Raw genomic sequence first — 20,229 nt, forward strand, 5'->3', positions numbered from 1 at the left:
TAGGAGGCAAGAAAAGAACATTGTCACCCTAAAACAGAAGTACCTGTACAAGTCATTGCAACATTACCAGGTATTGTCTTAATACACAGCTGCAGTTTAAAAATAATTAAAAATTATGTTTGAAATTACAATACAATCTTGAGCTTATTTTGAGATTTGATTTACAGATACAACCCCAATGCCAAACAAGTTGAGACATTATGTAAAATCTACAAAAAAAATAGAAACCAATGATTTGGAAATCTCATAAACCCATATTTTATTAACAACAGAAAATGGATAACATATCAAATGTTTAAACTGAGAAAATTTACCATTTGAAGAAAAAATAAGGTCATTTTAAAATTGATGGAAGCAACATGTCTCAAAAAAGATGGGGCAGGGCAACAAAAAGCCTGCTAAGTAACAAGGAAGAACTGCAAGAATATTGTGCAACTAATTATGTTAATTGGCAACAAGTCAGTAACATTATTGGGTATAAAAAGAGCATCTTAGATAGGTAAGATGTCTCAGAAGTAAAGATGGGCAGAGGTTCACCAATCTGTCAACAGCTGTGTCTAAAAATTGTCGAACCATTTTAGAATAATATTCCTCAACATAAAATTGCAAAGGCTTTGAATAGATCATCATCTATAGTACATAATATCATCAAATGATTACGGGAATCTGGACAAATCTCTGTACACATGGATAAAATTGCGAAGACTTTGAATATATCATTATCTACAGTACATAATATCATCAAATGATTACGGGAATCTGGACAAATTTCTGTACACATGGACAAGGCAGGAACGTAATATTGGATGCCCGTTATCTTCGGGCCCTCAGACGGCAATACGTTAAATAGAGGCATGATTCTGTGATTGACATCACTGCATGGGCTCAGGAATACTTCCAAAAATCACTGTCTACGAACACAGTTCCCTGAGCCATCCAAAAGGTAAAGCTCTATCATGCAAAAAAGAAGCCATATCTGAACACGATCCAGAAACCCGGCTGTCTTCTCTGGGCCAAAGCTCATTTAAATTGGTCTGCTGCAAAGTGGAAAACTGTTGTGGTCAGACAATTTAAAATTTGATATTCTTTTTGGAAACCATAGACTAAAGAGGAGAGGGACCTTCCGGCTTGCTATCAGGGCTCCGTTGACAAGCCAGCATCTCTTCTGGTATGGGGGTGTATTAGTGTGTACGGAATGGACAGCTTACACATCTGGAAAGACACCATCAATACTAAATGATATATCTAGGTTTTAGAGCAGGGATATGAAAACTGTGGCCCTACAGCTGTTGCAAAACTATGAGTCCCATCATGCCTCTGCCTCTGGGTGTTATGCTTGTGGCTGTCAGAGTCTTGCTATGCCTCATAGGACTTGTAGTTCTGCAACAGCTGGAGGGCCACAGTTTGCATATCCCCGTTTTAGAGCATCACATGCTCCTATCCAGATGACATCTTTTTTAGGGAAGGCTTTGAAAATTTAACAGGACAATTCTAAACTGCATATTATATCTATGACAATAGCATGAATTGGTAGTAGAAGAGTCCTGGTGTTTAACTGCAAAAAAAAAAAAAACAAAGAAAATTCCCAGCTCAACTCTTAAACCAGCCTGCTACCAACAGAATTATCCTGTCTAACACTTTACGTTAAAAACAGGGGTTTGGTTTGCACACATTTGCAAATACATGGGTAAGCTGCAGAACCGCTCCAATGCACCCCAATATATCTGCAGTCCAAACTCTTGTAAATTTTTGAGAGCCTCCATAGTAGAAGCACATAGATAGAGGGCAAGTGAGCCTATTAGACAGGATAATTCGGTTGGTAGCAGACTAGTTGGTGAGTTGAGCTGGGAATTTTCTTAGGTTTTGTTTTGCATGCATTGCCCTTCCATTTGCTCCTTGCTGTTAAGGCCAGTTATAAGTGGGAGCAGGGGCTATTTTTTTGTTACTGGGGCTTCACTAGCCTGCCTGCCGTCCAGACCTTACACCAACTGAAAATATTTGGTGCATTTAGAAACTAAAAATACGACAAAGTAGACCAGGGCATTTGAGCAGTTAGAATCCTTTATCAGGCAAGAATGGGACAACATTCCTCTCGCAGAATTCCAGCAACTAGTCTCCTCAGTTCCCAGACATTTACAGTGTTGGTAAAAGAAAAGGGGATGCTACACCATGGGTAATCATGGCCCTGTCCCAACTTTTTTGGAATTGGGGTTGTACTTTGCCAGTTTTATGTTTCCCTGTCCCAACTTTTTTTTGAGACATGTTGCTGCCATCAATTTCAAAATTACCTTTTTTTTTTGAGAAAAAGGCCCAGCAGCCTTCCTGGTAGTCTTACGCACCCAGTCTGCGGCAGTGTTTAATGCTTTCTGGCTTGTATTGACAATGACTCTGGAGATGACATTGGTGCTGGCTCATAGGAGTTACGACAAGTTTAAATCTTTTATTTTGTGAGGTGTCTTTCTCTAAGACTATGATGAATGTGATTTTTTGCTACGCTTAGATTTGCACCCTCTGATGTTCCTTTTTTATATCTGACTTGCTGCTGCTTCTATTGCACACTGTGAGAAGCTCACAGTGTGAAGTGAAAACAGAGTTAGCAATGCTGTGTAATGTTGCAGTTTAACTTTAAATAATTTTAATATAATTTAATGTTCATTTCATTTTAAACGATGACTACAATCCAAAGCGGTATTCATTTTTGTGAATTGAACATTTGGTTGTAGAGAAAACTGTCCAGAGACACAATAAGAAAGGCATGCAAAATAAGTTGTGGTGCTCTGTGAATTGAACTTAATGTGTCCTCACTGAAACACTCTCTATAACTAGCTATAAAGTGTCTGCATTATCTGAGGGTTTCACAGAATTAAAATGAAAATAAACAGAGGGAGCTCATCTGGAGCGAAGGGAATAAGATCGCAGGCAGTGCAATTAACAGGATAACACTCTCTAAGTAATTTCTAGAAACATCACAGAAATCCAATTAGATCTAGTGCACAAGCCAAAAGATTTTTGTACTTACCGTAAAATCCATTTCTCTGAATTCATCGACGGACACAACGCTCTATAACCATAAATCATAACTACTGGGTTTTATTGCCTCCTCCAGGAGTAGGACTAGACAGAACAAAAAACACCTGGCTACGCCCATGGGCTGTCTTCAGCTTGGTATATAACCCCACTCTCTGCTCTAGCTAATCAGTTTAATAGCAAGTAGTATTAGAAGTATCAGAACTCCATAGAGGGGTGGGTGCTGTGTCCATCAATGAACTTAGAGAAATGGATTTTACGTTAAGTACAAAAATCACATTTTCTGTTTTGTTCATCGACAGACACAACGCTCCATTAATTTATAACTACTGGGATGTCCAAAAGCAGTGCCAGAAGTAAAATGAGGGATGGGGAAAATAACCCAAGGCTAAACATATGAGCCCTTAACCAGGACACATGAGCCTTAACTGGGTCACAGGAGCCCCATCTGAAAAATAAAAGTTTAAAGAAAAACAGCCCTCAAGAGGGAACAGCCCCTTAAACAGCAGCATGCAAAACTTTGCAGCCAAAAGAAGCATCGGCAGATGCCAAAATATCTACCTTATAGAATTTTGTGAAGGTATGCACTGACAACCAAGTGGCCGCCTTGCAAACTTGCAATATTGATGCCTGATGACAGAAGACCCAAGAAGCACTCAGTGCCCAAGTAGAATGCGCCGTGACAGGGAAAGGTGGAACCTAACCTTTAATGGAACAGGCCTGAGTCAGCGTCTGTCTGATCTATCTGGAGATGGTAGGTGAAGAAGCGGCAAGCCCTTTTCTTGGTCTGACCATAACCACAAAAAGCAAGTCTGACCTCTGAAAGTACTCAGTAGCTGCTAGATACACCCGAATCGCACAAACCACATCCAAAGTATGTAAAGCAAATTCCTTGGGACGAGTCTGCTTGGGACACAAGGAAGGCAACACAATGTCCTCATTCTAATGGAAGTCAGAGACAACTCTGGGCAGGAACAGGATAATGCCGCCAAATCTGATACCCTGTGGGCCGAGGTAATAGCCACCAAGAATGTCACTTTCTGGGATAACCGGGGCAGGGGAACCTCCCGAATATTCTCAAATGGAGGTTCCTGGAGAACCGAAAGTACTAAATTTAAATCCCATGGCGGCAAAAGAGACCGCACAGGTGGAGCCACATGTCAAACCCCCTGAATGAAGGTACGAACTAAAGAGTGCTTGGCTGAAAGAAGCTTGCCAAGGCAGACACCTGGCCCTTGATGGTACTCAAGGCCAACTTCTAATCAACGCCCTGTTGAAGAAAGGTTAAGATCCAAGGCACAGAAAAGGATCGAGGATGAGCACCAATCGACTCACACCAAGAAATGAACGCTTTCCACGTATGATGGTATATCTTGCTGGAAGACAACTTCCTCGCCTTCACCATAGTAGGGACCACTGATCCAGACAGACCTCTATCCCTCAGTACCTGGCTTTCAATAGTTAAGTCATTAAAACCAGCGACTAAAGCAGGATGGTAGATCAGCCCTTGGGACAACTGGTCTTCTCTGAAAGGAAGTGCCCAAGGAACATTTCTGGCCTTACCGTGGCCCTTGGACGCCTGCAACATCTGCAAGAGGAACCCATGATCTCTCCCACGAACCTCGGTATCCTCGTGTGGAGCCGAACCTGCTAAAGGAGCTGCATGTAGGACCGTGCAAAGAGAACTGTCTTGAAGGTGGATACCACCAGACTCAGAACCTGCATGCAGAATGGGAGAGAGAACTGTGTGACAGCAGCCGGTGAATCACGGCCTGTGATTTCTGAAGTTTGTCTAGAGGAAGGACCACCCTGGCCGGAATTGGAATCAGACCTAGGTAAATCAATTCTCTGGACAGGGATAGGGAGGACCTTAGGTGAATCGGACATCACCTAAACCTTTGCAGGAATTAAATCCACACAAGCAGACTCAGGACTTAAAAGACCTGAAAAGGACAAGCTTTGTCCCCCTTTCTGGATACCCCCAAAAGAATCATTTCGTGGTTCCCCTTGACGCTCATAAAGGAGGTCCACGAGGCCAGAAACCAGAGAAGATGTCCCCCCACCCCAATAATGGGTGAGGGCAGATCTTCATGCTGAAGGGGTCTTGTCTCCGGGTCCGGAGAAGCTAGCTCTAAGCTTACAAGACCAAGAATGCTTGGAAACTCCCAGGGAAGATTTGAAAGATCTATTTCCCTTATTCTCCATCCCAAAAGCACAAAATAATTTTCTATGTGCTGCGAAGGAGGACCTCCATCTGTGACGAGGCTCCTTCCCTGTGGGAAAAAAAGGACGTCAAATTCGTTTAGGTACGGCGTCGCACGACTGCGCAATTGTCCGTTAAAGTCACGCAGTGCCGAATTGCAAAATACCCCCTGGTCAGGAAGGGGGTAAAATCTTCCGGGGCTTAAGTGGTTAACAACCAGTCTCCACCTACACAAAAAAAAATGCAGAATTATGAAAACACAAAAAAAAAAAATACATCAAAAAGGCACCACAAAAAAAATAGAAAATAAAAAAAATGATGTGAACCTAGCCTATACAGCAATCTCACTAAATAGTCTGCTGCCTTTTATGTGCAAGTGCTGTTCACACTGAACAAATTGTTGCTAATTATTATTAATCGATTTTTAATTTTGTGCTAGTATGTGTTTCATTTAGATTATGTTATTGTTGCTACTAGCACCTGGGTGACTTAATTTGTTCCCTTTCACACACAAGTTCTGGAATAGCAACAAAAACATCCTTATCCTTACTGCAATATTTCAAGAGTTGCTGTGCGTTGCTTTAGGCCAGCCTATAAATTTTGTATGGCAACGCAAACCAATGGAATAAAAACTGGCCCACGTTGTTCCTTTTTTTTTTTTTTTTTTTAACACATCTGCAGTGCACCACAATGTACAGAACATGAATAGTAGAGCACTGCAGTATAGCTTTATTGACACCCACTGTACTGTGTGTTACCACGCTGCATAGATGTAACCGAGCCTAAAAACGATGTTAGATCCCCGAATTCAGACATTAAGGAAAATATATATTAGACACTACACATCACTTAAAGCTGAACTCCCGGGATGGTTCTTATTGCATACTTACATTAGTCTAGTTTGGACCAATGGAAGTATATTTATTTTATAAAGGAACATAAGAAGGGCGCATTAGCCTTGTGTATTATCCAAGGCAGTGTTTCTCAACCTTTTTTCAGTCAAGGCATCCTTTAAAATTATGGACAGTCTCGAAGCACCCTCCGAAATTTTGGACAGTCTTGAAATGCCCTATTCTAAAACGTACAAACTATTCTAATAGTTTTACATAATGCAGCAACATTAATACACGTAGGACACCCAATGTTAGAGGTGAGTTATTCTTCCAAAGCAAATACTCTTTTGCAAACTGATACCGACTAGCATTCCAATGTTTCCCTTCTCCCTTAGTTTTTCTCCATCACTTAGCTAATGAGACCCCAAAGCTGATGGGAGAGAGGCAAGGAAGGGTCAAACAAGGATGATATGCAGGCAACTGACGTTCTCCTTATCAACTGATGTAATTGTTTGTTAGGATGCCGGCAGCTAGTAGGTTGTAATGGTGTACAATGAAAACCTGTGGCTTTGTGTAACTAAAATGGCAGGTTTCATTCACCCACTGGCTTGTATCCAATTTCGGGGCAATTTTTAGGCACTTTGCCAAGGCACCCCTGAAGAAACCTCAAGGCACCCTGATTGAAAAAGACTGACCTAAGGCACCATTTATTTGAATTTTTAAAAAATATCATATAACCACAAACCCAGTTGACTATTGAGCTTAGATAAGCAAAACAAACTCCAACAAGAGACTCGAACAACAACATTAGGTGTGCATCAGCAACATCAGAAAGCAGAACCAGATGCGAACACATTTTGAGAGGTATACCTTATTCTCCTGAAGGGTATACCCCTCTAAATGCATTAGCATCTGGTTCTGCTTTGTGATGTCACTGATGCACACCTAGAGTTGTGAATCGAGTCTCTTCTTGGAGTTTGTTTCGCTTTATGTATTTAAAGTGGTTGTAAACCTCAAGCATGAAATATGAACAAAGGATATCTGTCAGGGTACCAGGGAACAAGACCACACAGGGATGCAGGTAAAAGAAAGCAGTTTATTGGAGCAGACAACAATAAACACACAGCAAGAGTGAGAAAGTGAGAGCAGGAACAAGCTGGAGTCAAGTCCAGAAGCGGGTAGTCATCCAAGCCGGGGTCGACAGCCAGGAGAGTCATCAGCCAAGCCAGGTCAAACACGGAGAACAGAACACTGCCAGCAGAGATGCACCTTGGAGCACAAACGCAAGGGCAAGGATTGCAACCCATCAGGTGATATAGTCAGGTTTGCAGCATCATCACTGTGCGACACCCAGGCAGCAGGCAAGTGATGATGCAATCAGGGTTTATAAGAGGCAGCAGTCTGCACATGTCCAAGATGGCTGCCAACAGGAGGGCAAGGTAAGACCTTGACAGTACCGTCACCCCTCAACGGCCCCTTCTCCGCGGAGCAAAAAACGGTTTCTGAGGAAAGCAGGGAGAGAAGGGCAGGGGGCATAAACATCAGCGGAGGGGACCCAGGAGAGCTTCTCAGGACCATAATCCTTCCAGTGCACCAGGTACTGAACCTGACCTTGGAACAGACGAGAATCCAAGATGCTGCTAACCTCATACTCCTCATGATTGCCCACAGGAATGGGATGAGGGCAAGGAAGTGAAGAAATATAGTGATTGCAAACCAGTGGCTTCAAAAGTGACACACGAAAGACAATGAAGATACGTATGCCAGGGGGAAGTCCAAGGACATAGACCACCGGGTTCACCTTGCGGAGGATGTAAAAGGCCCAACAAAATGGGGTGCCAGTTTTGGAGTGGGCACCCTGAGGTTGAGATTATGGGTCGACAACCACACCCTCTCTCCGACCTGGTACGAAAGAGCAGATAAACTACTCCGGTCTGCCTGGAGCTTCTGACGCTGTGCAGAGACCTGTAAAGACTCATGAATGTTCAGCCAAGAGGAATGGAGGGCAGGAAGATGATCCTCCACAGCTGGGATGTCCTGTGGCGAGAACGACTCGGGCAACACATCGGATTGGAACCCATAATTGGCAATGAATGGGGACATTCAAGAAGACGAGTTGATGGCAGTGTTCCTGGCAAACAATCATTTTGATAACTAGTGGAGAAACACGAGGCTGTAAGGGTATGGAATTCGCAGTAGCAAACATACTGTCAATAAAATAACCGCCAGCACCGGAGTCTACCAACGCCTGAATACCAACCGAACCCGCTCGCTGCCCAAGAGAGGACAACTGTGATTAGCGATTTATCTTTACGGGAAACTGGGGACGAGGAAGTTCCACCTAAGATCTTCCACCGACAGCACCTTAGGTACGAGCGTTTCCCGGACGGCTCGCACAAGATTTCAGGAAATGCCCACCAAGACCGCAATGCAGGCATCGGCCCTGCCTTCTCCAGAAGCAGGTAGTCATCCAAGCTGGGGTCGAGTCCAGAAACGGATATTCTACCAAAGCAGGGTCATCTGCCAGTGAGAACCAGGAGAGCCGTCAGCCAAGCCAGGTCATACACAGAGAACAGAGATGCACTTTGCACAAACACAAGGGCAAGGACTGCAACCCATCAGGTGATAGATATAGTTAGGTGTGCAGCATCATTACTGAGCGACACCCAGGCAGCAGGCAAGTGATGATGCAATCAGAGTTTATAAGAGGCAGCAGTCTGTACATGTCCAAGATGGCTGCCAACAGGAGGGCAAGGTAACACCTTGACAATATCCCTCTATAGTGTGTACTTATCTCTATTCAGGGCACTAAGTGTAATTTCTGCCTGCTGCTTAATTCCTCTGATATCTGCATGAATTGCTTCTGACAATTTTTCCTGACACCAAAAGGTAAAAGGGGACAGTGAAGGGAGCTCCAACACACAACCGTTGATTGACAGCCTCAAATCTGTTTCTGTGTGATGTGTGAAGGGGGTTCCCTTCAATCCAATCAGCTCTCAGAGCGCACATCACTGAGCTCTCCGCCCCCTGCTTTCTGGAAGCTCAGACAAGGTTTATAAATTCTGCACTTCGAAGGGCTGTACTGGACATATGACTGTAGATAAATAGGTACAACTTATGTAGGAGGATTTGTTTCATCTTTGTGTATCACCTGAAGTCAGTCACTATACTGGGTATATACAATAGGAAACAACAGAGCGCCTCTAAGTGCAGTATTTATTGAATGAGCGTGAACACATTGATATAACAACTCACATGGTAGAAGACATAATGGGCTTGAACAGACTCCGGTGGTGCATCAGATGAAAGATGTAAGTCCAGGGGTCCTGGAGAGTAGAAAGCCTTGTGCCGGTCTGGTGTACTCCGAGGACGGGTAGACGCTTACCAAAGGATCCTCCATCTTCTGGGTTCGGCTAGGCGCCAGGGACCAAGCTGGAACGCGGCGTGCGCTGCGTGACGTCACCGGAGATAGTGGTGACACGAGGCGTTTCAGAGCTCGCGCAAGGCTCGCAGTGGGCATGCGTGCTCTTTTTTCAAGTGTGGTAACCGGAAGACGGAGGATCCTCTGATCAGCGTCTGCCCGTCCTCGGAGTACACCAGACTGGCACAAGGCTTTATTTATACTGCTGAAGCTAGCAAGGAAGTCGGTCACCTTTTGTTTTTTTCATCTAAATTATTATTCACCCAACTTAAATGCAGAAAAGTTAATTTTTATAAGTATTTTTTTTACCTGTGGGACCACTGTGAAAGCACAGAATCCCTGTAGTAGTTGGCACTGGTACAGTGATCGCTGCCATCTTCTGCGTCCTGTGATGAGGCGCTTCTGCATAGTGAACATAGAGGCTTGCTCAGCATGGATGCCATTCACAGAACACCTTGTATTTTTTTTTTTGTGAATACAAAGCCTTGGTAGCATAGGTGTGATGGAGGTGAGGGGTGGTGATGTCACAAATGCAACCTTGTCCAGTCAGAGAACACCTTGTAACCATTGAAAAAAATACAAGGCGTTCTATGAATGACATCGGTGCCAAGCCAGGAACACCCTCTGTTCACTATGCAGAAAGGCAGCCACTCAGCACGGGACCCGGGAGATAGCAGCGATCTCCACTTCCACAACGGTCTCAAAGATATGGAATACGTATATATTGGTCCAGACGGGACTAATGTACCTATGCAAAAAAAAACATAACTGGAGTTCAGCTTGAAAAAGATTATAGGACAAAATATTATAGGAATGGATTTATACAGAACAGAGGAAAAGAATTGACTTATCAGATCTCATTCAAGATCGAATTCTTATGCAGAAAACACACAGTCTTCATAGAGGAGAGCTCTCCTTCTGTCTCATTTCACATTCTCTACTGCCGGGGATGTTAACAATACACTTCTGTACACACAGCTCCTACAGCTCAGGATTCTGAATATATTCACAACAGCCAGACGATTATCATAAAACTGGCAGAGCATGTGCTAAGGCCTCAGCAGTCACACAATCCTATTATAGTCATTTCTGTACCGCTTATCACCAAATTCATAGACTCACTTCAATGCTTCCACTTACAGATTCTAAAATCATTAAGCTGAACATGGGTAAAAGAGATTCTTTTAAGAGGATTTTCTACATAAAAGTATTACAGGATGCATGAAGACCTTTTCCCAAAATCATTCTTATTGTCCACATGCAAGAATATCCTCATGTGGAGAATCAGACTTTAACACGGGGAAAAATATTGTTTTCTCTACTACAGTATAGAAAAGCCTTTCCCAACCTTTTCATCACAGTGGAGCACTTGAAATCATTTTTTAGGTCACGGGGTACCCCTCCTAAAACCAATTTATTGCTGGTCAGTGGAAAAAATGCCCCTTACATTGGTAGTTATTGGGAAAAATGCCCTGTTCATTGGTGGTAATTGCAAAGAACACTGCTTAGATTAGTGGCCATTGGGAATAATGCCTCTTACATTGGAGATAATTGGGAAGAATGCTCCATACATTGGTGGTCAGTGGGAAGAATGCCCTTTACATTGGTGCCCTTCACTGGTGGCCAGTGGGAAGAATGTTCCTTACATTGGTGGTCAGTGGGAAGCATGCCCTTACACTGGTGGTCAATGAGAAGAATGCTCCTTACGATGGTGCCGTTACACTGGTGGCCAGTGGGAAGAATGATCTTTACATTGGTGCCCCTTCACTGGTGGCCAGTGGGAAGAATGTTCCTTACATTGGTGGTCAGTAGGAAGAATGATTTTTATATTGGTGGTCAGTGGGAAGAATGCTCCATACATTGGTGGTCAGTGGGAAGCATGCCCTTACACTGGTGGTCAATGAGAAGAATGCTCTTTACGTTATTGGTCTTTGGGAGGAATGCACTCCCCCTTACAGACAACTAAAAAGATCATCCCTATCATGCAGCTGGCTCTGCCGAGTGGTACAGGCCCTGGGATTATGGTGGCACCATCAAATGTAAAGTTAATTGGCCACAGCTCAAGGAATCCCTATCAAGTCAGGCTAAAGCAGTAAAATGATTTATACACTCATACTTCCCTCCATTCTTGTGACTTTTTCTTTAAAAAATTACCTATTACTTATGCTGCCTGGGTAACCCTCCCCACACCATTTTGAACTTGTTTGCAATACTACACATGCCAGGTTTTGATTGTTGTCTCTGTCCCTGCTGGCAAGATTAACCACATTTGTCCTGATGGCTACTCTCTCTGGGACTGAAAATGCAGAAAAGTTCATAATTGGTTAGTGACAGGACAAACTCTGCTGCCAGGGAGAAACAAAAGAGTTAAACTTACAAGGATAGTGACCTATCTTATCTCCCTGATATTCTCTCCTTTTAATCTAGGCAGCAGCAGCCTGTGAACTTCAGCACTATAAAGTTTCTGTCAGCCTTCCTCTATAGGTGAGCCAAGGCATACACTGAAGGCTGGAAATGCACATATTTTAATTACAAAAGTGGCATATAGTTCTTAAAACCGAAGAGGGGGGGGGGACACCAAAAAAAGTTTCCAAAAAGGAAGTGACTGCTGGCGGCCTCAAGCAAGAAGAAACAGGAACAATGCTGGAGGCTATTTACAGCACACACTAATTTTGGTAGCATATTGTGGAATATATTCTTTTGTAAAATAACATTATTTGTTATGAAACTGTTATGGATAAAGTTCTGACTTAAGACAAACAATAAAATAAAACCCCCCTTTTCTTATATTGATAGTAATTTTTTTAGCACATGATTGTACCTTTTGCTCCAACGCCAGCCGATACTTCTGCTCCACCCTTTTGCACTTGTTGTACCAACTATTTTCATCCATGATAAATGGAGGACCAATATTTTCAGGGGTACTGCTCTCACTGCCGCTGCTCCCCAGTGTCCGCAGCTCTTCCTCATCGCTACTGATACTCTCAGAGCTGAGAAACAAGAAGAGAATAATCAACTCATGATTAAAAACCTAATTAACAGTTGTCTAAGTTTCAGATCTCTTAATGAATTATTGCAACATTTTGAAAAGCATCTAAATAGATTTTAATTAGTGGTGGTTAAAGCTAAACTCCAGGCAGATGCTAAAAACACCAATGAGTCCATTTATGTTCTCCAACAAAATTAATTAAATATACAGTAGGTTTAAGTGCAGGTAACATAAGGACCAGAGTATGGTTTTTAATTAGCTCCCTGCATTACCCTGTATATCTGGAATCAGACTGAGCGAGAGCTAGTATTGCACGGTGCTGTAATTTTAACATTGGAGCTTGCTGATAAGAGGAGAGACCACAGTGAGGACATTATCAGAGAATCATGCCCACAAAAAGCAGGCAGAGGACAAAGGATTAGTCATAAGCCCACTTTTACACTTGTGTGTTTTTATTTCCTATGTTGCTGTCATGCTGCACTGCACAACAATGGAAATTATTTTATTCTCCATGGCGCAGTTCCCATAAGTGCAGCACAATAGGAGATCTGGCTTCTTGGATGGTCACCTTCTGTGGTGTAGAATCTTTTAATTAAGTAAAATATTTTCGACTGCCCTTGTGTGGTTTCTTGTGTATGGGAAGGTGCATTATGTAGCAAGTGTTCATAATTACATGCACTGAGCATTAGGGATGAGATAGGGTTTGGTGAAACTTGAGCTTGGACCAAACCCGGAAGGAAGCAGTCACTCCTGCCCAATGCTGCTCAATCAACTGCAAATATCCGAGATAGCAAGCAATTGTGCTGCAAGTTTGAAAATGACTTGCTAAGCTATTCCTAGACTTGCCAGGCTTCACAAATTTGTTGCACAATTGCAGGAAGTCCGCATCGCATGAGTCCAGATCAACTTTCTTTGCAAACATTCTGCAAATCTGCTGCAAGTTCTTGTTCAGTTATGTTGTGCAATATTCATCCCACCACAGGGGTCACTGTGGCTGAATTATCACGCTGTAGACATGCAGAGCTCTTGCTGAAGACTCACCACTGCAACTCTGCTCTTGCTAGAGACTTGCCACGCAAATTTGCTACAAATTGGAAAAGTGTCAACCAGAACTTGTGCTTCAAGTGCTCTGCAAGTGTACAACTAGCCAGTGAAAACGTGCAGCAAGTTAACAGACTTACAATTCAACACTGCCACAAATTTGTGGCAAGTCATCCCTGCTATCTGGGATAGCATTCACCACCCTGCAGCTGCACTCACACACTGGGACATGGATGCTTGTGACATCATTGGCTAATATAGCCACATTACATCAATGACATTTACCTAATTTGGTCATGTGACACTGACCTAATATGGTTAAGCTCGGACTAAACCCTACGGAGCACCTATCAAAAGGTGGAAGGGAACAGGGCTGCCACTAGAAATCATGGGGCCCCATGCAGCCAGTGTACAGTGTAATTCCTACACTGTTCACCTGATTTGGATGTAAATACCCTCAAATTAAAGCTGAAACTCTGCAGTTAAAGCACATCTTCTTTGTTTCATTTCAAGGATGTGCTGGAATTGGAAAGAGTCCAGAGAAGGGCAACAAAAATAATAAGGGGAATGGAGGACATCAGCTATGAGGAAAGGCTACAAGCATTGAACTTATTCTCTCTGGAGAAGAGACGATTGAGGGGGGATATGATATCAATGTACAAATACTGTACTGGTGCCCCTAGCATAAGGAACAAACTATTCAGAGTAAGGGAATACAATAAGACACGTGGCCACTCACTAAAACTAGAGGAAAGGCGGTTTAACCTTAAAATGCGTAAGGAGTTCTTCACTGTAAGAGCGGTAAGGATGTGGAATTCTCTTCCACAAGCAGTCGTATCAGCAGGAAGCATTGATAGTTTCAAAAAACTATTAGATGGGCACCTTAGAGACCACAACATACAGGGGTATACAATGTACGATTAACAGCAAACACACACACACACACATCATAGGTTGAACTGGATGGACTGATGTCTTTTTTCAACCTCACTAACTATTTCAAATCCATTGTGGTGGTATATAGAGCCAAAAAGATTAGAATTGTGTCGATGTCCCAATATTAATGGACTTGACTGTAAGTACACACTATCCTAATTGCACAAGAAGACTAATGTGTATGCCCAGCCTAAAGGCCAACACTAGGCTCCAGGCTCTTCCCCTCCCCCCCTGAAGGTCCCCGGAAGTATTTTAGATTTAATTTTCTTCTACACACCTTTTTAAGATGTTTTTAGTCCAGTTACATGACACACATGGTCCTCTATGGATCTCCTACAGCGGAGGGCATTCTTCCTATTTGGATCTTCTCCAGCGGCGGATGGTCCTTGGAATTGCAGAGAGTGATGACCTCAGTACTCCTGGGTGTCATTCATCCCAGAAGACTGGTGACATCTAGGGCAGGAAAGGAATTACTGTGGGGACAGCTTCTGATAGAAGGTGAGTATTGTAGCCAGAGATGCTTTTTTGTTTTTTAATTGCTGCTGGGGACTATTTTCAAGTCATAATAAAATGTTGCCTGCAGTTAGGCTTTAAGCCCCAACACAACGACCAACTCATCTCACCTTTGTGTAAACTTGAGATAAGGCGTGTAGTCTATGACTGCTGGAAAGCTCCCATCAAGGCCCTCTCCTTTAAGGCAAAAGCTAGAAGAGAGGAGCACACAGTTAGCACTGAATCAATACAGACCACAAAACTTTGTACTAATAATCTTGACTGAGGTCACAAGCTGTCTACTTATCACAGACCAGCTTGACAATTTTATCATCAGCTTTATAGGGGGCTTCATCACCTTTATTACTTGTGAACATTTTAAAGAGGTCCTTGTATTGGGATCACATAAAAGAAATCTATATGTAGATAATTTCTGTTGCAGTATAATTTTATGACATATTTCCAGCACCACCGTCTAGTCATTAATTGGTCTGTGTTCCAGTTTAACCAATAAAACAAATACAATAAAACTCGCTGAGCACACATATAAAAGTGTACAAAAATAAATGGTCATAATAGCAAACCCTGCATCAGTATAAGAACAGAGCCCTGAATAATGGACCCATTTGGGAAGAGAGAAGAATAATAAAAAGATGCATCACTTGCATTAGAGAAATAACATATGTTAAAATGGAATACAGTCACCAATGGAGTCTGTAATCTTCTGATGGATAGGCTTTCTTCAAGTTGCAGGCACATACTGCAGCTGTAAGGTTACTTTGCAATACACCATTTCGCCAGCAGGTGACATGGAAAATTTCAGAGCTGTAGCTATAAGCTCTCATAAAGAATTTATATTTTAATAACCAATTCCACTTTTCTTCCATTGTTTCAAGATACACCCATATTTAAGGTGTAACATAAAACATGGTGCCATTCTGCAGCACTCCACCCTCAAACTGCACCCCCCCCCCCACCGGAATTGCGGGGTGCTTAGGCTGGACATGCACTATGCAATTTTCTTTCCATCAACCACAGACTGAAGGAAAGAAAATTGCTTGATTCTTCCATCAACACACACAGTGTTGATGGGGGAATCCTTCCTGTTGAGTATTGTATTCTGACAGTGGGAGGTTTCCCAGCCGTCAGAATGCAGTGATCACTGCTGGCAGCTGTAGCCACTGGTTGTTTTGAAGTCGATCGATAGATGTTCACCCCTCTTCTCCATCCCACAGCTTATATATATCATTCTCACTTCTGTCATCTCCTTATTACTGTACTCACCATTCTCCTGCTATTTCTAAATCCACACGCACACAAAATCTCCAGGACACTGGGACATATCCCTTCATATAAATCACACTCTCATATTACCTCCCTCCCCTTTCTGCTTCACCTAACCTCTGGAGACGTATCCCCAAACCCTGGGCCTCCATCATTTACCTGTACTCAACACACCTATTACCTTGCTGCCGCCGCAATCAGCACAATTTAGTTCCCTTTTCTCTTTTTCCAAAGACCAGACTCCCTTTCTCTTGCGCCCTTTGGAATGCCCGCTCTGTCTGTATTAAACTCAACTCTCTCTATGACTTCTTTATCGCTAACTCATTTAATCTACTCACCATTACCGAAACCTGGCTTCATGAATCCAACACTGCGTCTTCTGCTGCCCTATCCCAAGGTGGTCTTCTCTGGACTCACTCCCCCAGACCCAGTGGACGCAAGGGAGGGGGTTTCAGGATCCTTCTAGCCCCACATAGCACTTTTCAGGTACTTCACCCACCTCCCTCTCTGTCACTCTCATTTGAGGCACACTGCATTCGTCTTTTCTCTCCAGTTTCTCTAAGAATAGCTGTGATCTACCACTCCCCTGGACTAGTATCAACCTTTCTTGACGACTTCTCTGCCTGGCTACCCTACTTTCTCTCTTCTGAAATCCCCACAATCATTCACGGCAACTTCAACATCCCTATTAATACTAACACTCCTACCCCTTCCAAACTTCTGTCTAACCTCCTCCTTTGACCTGAAGCAATGGATACATGCTTCTACTCACTCTGAAGGCAATATCCTTGACCTTGTTTTCTCCCAACTATGCACTCCATGCAACCTCTCCAACTATCCTTTACCTCTCTCTGATCACTGCCTTATTAGTTTCACTTTCTCCCTCTCCTCCACCTCCAACTGCCTTATAGTTACCCGTAGAAACCTACACCATCTCCACCCTTCTTTTCTTGACTCTGCTACCGACCACCTCTATGACAAAATCGCACCCCTGTCCTGCACCAACCTAGCCACTTCTGTCAACGACGCTTCACTTTTAGCCTCCCTGAACACACTGGCCCCCCTCACTACACATCAAATCAGGCCCCGACCCCTTCAACCTTGGCAAACAGATAACACCAGAAGTCTGAAAAATTATAGCAGTGCTCTTGAGCTCCTATGGCGTAAGACTAGGTCTCAGAAAGATTTCAACCAACATAAATCTGCCCTCCAAAAATACAATTCCAGTCTCCACACTGCCAAGCAGACCTATTTTATCACTCTTATTAACAACTTTTTATCCCGTCCCCGGAAACTCTTCTCTACCTTCAACTCTCTACATTGTCCTCCACTCACTAACTTTCTCACTGCCCAGGAGATCGCCAATCACTTGAAACAGAAGATTGATACAATTTTGTGAGGAGATCTCTGCTGTTCAGATACCTTCCACGCTTTACACTTTATGGCCACAGGTACAATCACTACTTCCCTCACTCAACCCCACCACCATAGACAAGGTTGCTAAACTACTTGCTAACGTCCAGCTAACCACCTGCCCTCTAGATCCTGTTCCCTCGCAAATGCTACGTTCACCCTCTGGCTCTATTCTTCACTCTCTAACCCACATCTTCAATCTCTCCCTCTCTTCTGGCATCTTCCCCAACTCTCTAAAACATGCACTAGTCAGCCCCATACTTAAAAAGCCCCACTGGACCCAACCAATCTTAACCACTTCCAGAAATTGTTTGTTCTGTTCCTGAAGAATTTTGGAGCTTGTCCCTTTGGAAATTTTCACTCAGAAAGTTGGAATCAGCTGTAGAAAGTTTGCCCGATTTTCTTATAGTGTGTATGAGCCTTAAGGAAGTTACTCCTATGCTACCAGCTGCTCCAAGTCAGAGGATTGGATCTGTAAAGTGGTGCTCTTTAAAATCACTTTATTAGAAAATGGTGTTGTCTACCTAGCTGTGCTAAGTCACAGGGCTGTTTAAATCTAAGGACTGGTAGAACAGAAATAAAAATACTTTGGCCACTACAACATATGTATTTCATCTGCCTATTCAGTAGTTTGCCAGGAAACAGATGACTTATGACCCTCCTGACAAGTACAACTGAATTCAGTACTCTTTTCATTCCAGTAGGACCCTATAACACTTTTGCAGTGGAGGCAGCAAGTGGGTCAAATACCTGAAATCAATGGCATTGAGTCCAAGCAGCATACCGGCGAGCATATTGGCTTCTTCACCCAGCACTATCGCTCCATCGTCGTAAAATCTCCTGTGGGGGCAGAAAACAGCTTTCGCTTCAGCAATCTTAATATCAATAAAGCAGTAGGCCTGCAATGCATTACCAGGACATAAACACATGTGGCCACTCCAGCTGGGCCTGCTACTGAATTTTTAACATCTTCGTAGAAACATGCACTGTGATTAATACTTTCTGTGTATAGTGTGCACTGAGGGAGTTTATATTTACATGACAGGCCATGAAGCACAAATTGTATTGGAGCGCTGAATACACTATAGAGGATATGTCCGTAATTTCTGAGAATCAGCTACAAAATTTAGATAAGGCATTTACTCTAAACTGGGATCACTTGATTTGTTGCACAAATGGAGTTATGTTTTTAAAAGGGAAAGTACAGTGCATTTTCAGTGAGCACCCGTTTTGAATAATTGTTTTTTGGTGATAACCACAGAGGGTAAAGTTTCTGCTCCAGCCACGAAACAAAGTGTTATGGCTGCGGCATGTGTACACCACTGGCCGCTGCCCCTGCAGTTGAAGGGGTAGAAGCTGGTGGATGGTAAAAGCGTGGCTTAACTATAGGGTTTTACCCAACCCAACCCCCCCTCCCATGATCCAGTGTGAACAAGCCCTAAATGTTTTTGTAAACCCTTACATATAACCACCTAGGTAACTGGTCTCAAATGGTACAAAGATATGAAACAAATGCATCCTATATAAGTTGTACCTGTTTATCTGCGAACCCTTTCTTCTCTAGAACTGCTTAAAGTCCAGAATTTACACAGCATTTTTGAGCTTCTGGAGGCAGGGGATGGAGATCTGATGTCACACACAGAACAGAGAGGAATGCTGAGTGTAATCTGAGACCTGAGTGAAGGGAATGGACACATCCCCTTTACACAATCTCATAGGGAAACAGGCACAGATGACCCTGTCAATCACAAGCTTTGTGCTGCTCCCCTACCCAATTACTTTGAGGCACAACATGTCAGAAATGACTGTGGAAAGAAAGCACATTAGAAACTATTGATTGAGACAATTTACCACTATAGAAGAAAATGCAGTGTTCATTTTTCATATCAGATGTTTACAACCACTTAGACAAGTTAATGCCCAACTTAAGCTAACACTTCCTAAACAAAAAAGCAACTTTTTTTTCTTTTGGAAAAAAAGGGTTAAAGCCATATGAAGAAAAAATGGGATTTTTGTAGTTACCGTAAAATCTTTTTCTCTGAGTTAATTGACGGACACAGCTCTCCATATTCAGAACCACAAGGTTATATTGCCCCCTACAGGAGTAGGACACTAGGCAGAAAAAAAAACTTGACTATGCCTATGGGCAGTCCTAGCTGGTATACAGCCCCCTCTCTGCTATAGGCCTTCAGTTAAGTAACAAGCGGTATCAGAAGTATCAAAAACTCCATAAAGGGGTGGGTGATGTGTCTGTCAATGAACTCAGAGAAATGGATTTTACGATAAGTACAAAAATCCCATTTTCTCTTTCCTTTATTGATGGACACAGCCCTCCATATTCAGAAACACAGAGACATCCAAAAGCAGCGCCAAACATGAGGGGTGGGACAACAAAAAATCCCAAGGCTAAACACAATAGCTAACCAGGTAAACAGGAGCTTAACAAAAAACAACTGGAGTTCAATCTGAACAATAGACCCCCAAAGAGGGAACAGACCCTCTAAACAGCAGCCTGCAAAACCTTGCGGCCAAAGGAAGCATCCACAGATGCCAACACATTTGCCACTTTGTAGAATTTAGTGAAAGTGTG

At 43.0% G+C, this 20,229-nt stretch overlaps 1 protein-coding gene across 2 annotated transcripts in view; it reads right to left on the minus strand.

Annotated features, from left to right (window-relative positions):
* RUNDC3B (RUN domain containing 3B) overlaps nt 1–20,229 on the minus strand; it is a 356,443-nt gene that overhangs the window by 69,607 nt on the left and 266,607 nt on the right. For both annotated transcript variants that reach the window (XM_082258735.1, XM_082258734.1), the window contains exons 5-7: nt 18,390–18,479; nt 15,074–15,154; nt 12,306–12,474 (exon numbers count right to left, since the gene is read on the minus strand). In XM_082258735.1, coding sequence (XP_082114861.1) covers nt 12,306–12,474; nt 15,074–15,154; nt 18,390–18,479 — 340 coding nt within the window. The remainder of the gene's footprint in view (nt 1–12,305; nt 12,475–15,073; nt 15,155–18,389; nt 18,480–20,229) is intronic.

Source organism: Pelophylax lessonae, assembly GCF_965119305.1.
Source record: "Pelophylax lessonae genome assembly, chromosome: 5".
Classification (NCBI taxonomy): Eukaryota; Metazoa; Chordata; class Amphibia; order Anura; family Ranidae; genus Pelophylax; species Pelophylax lessonae.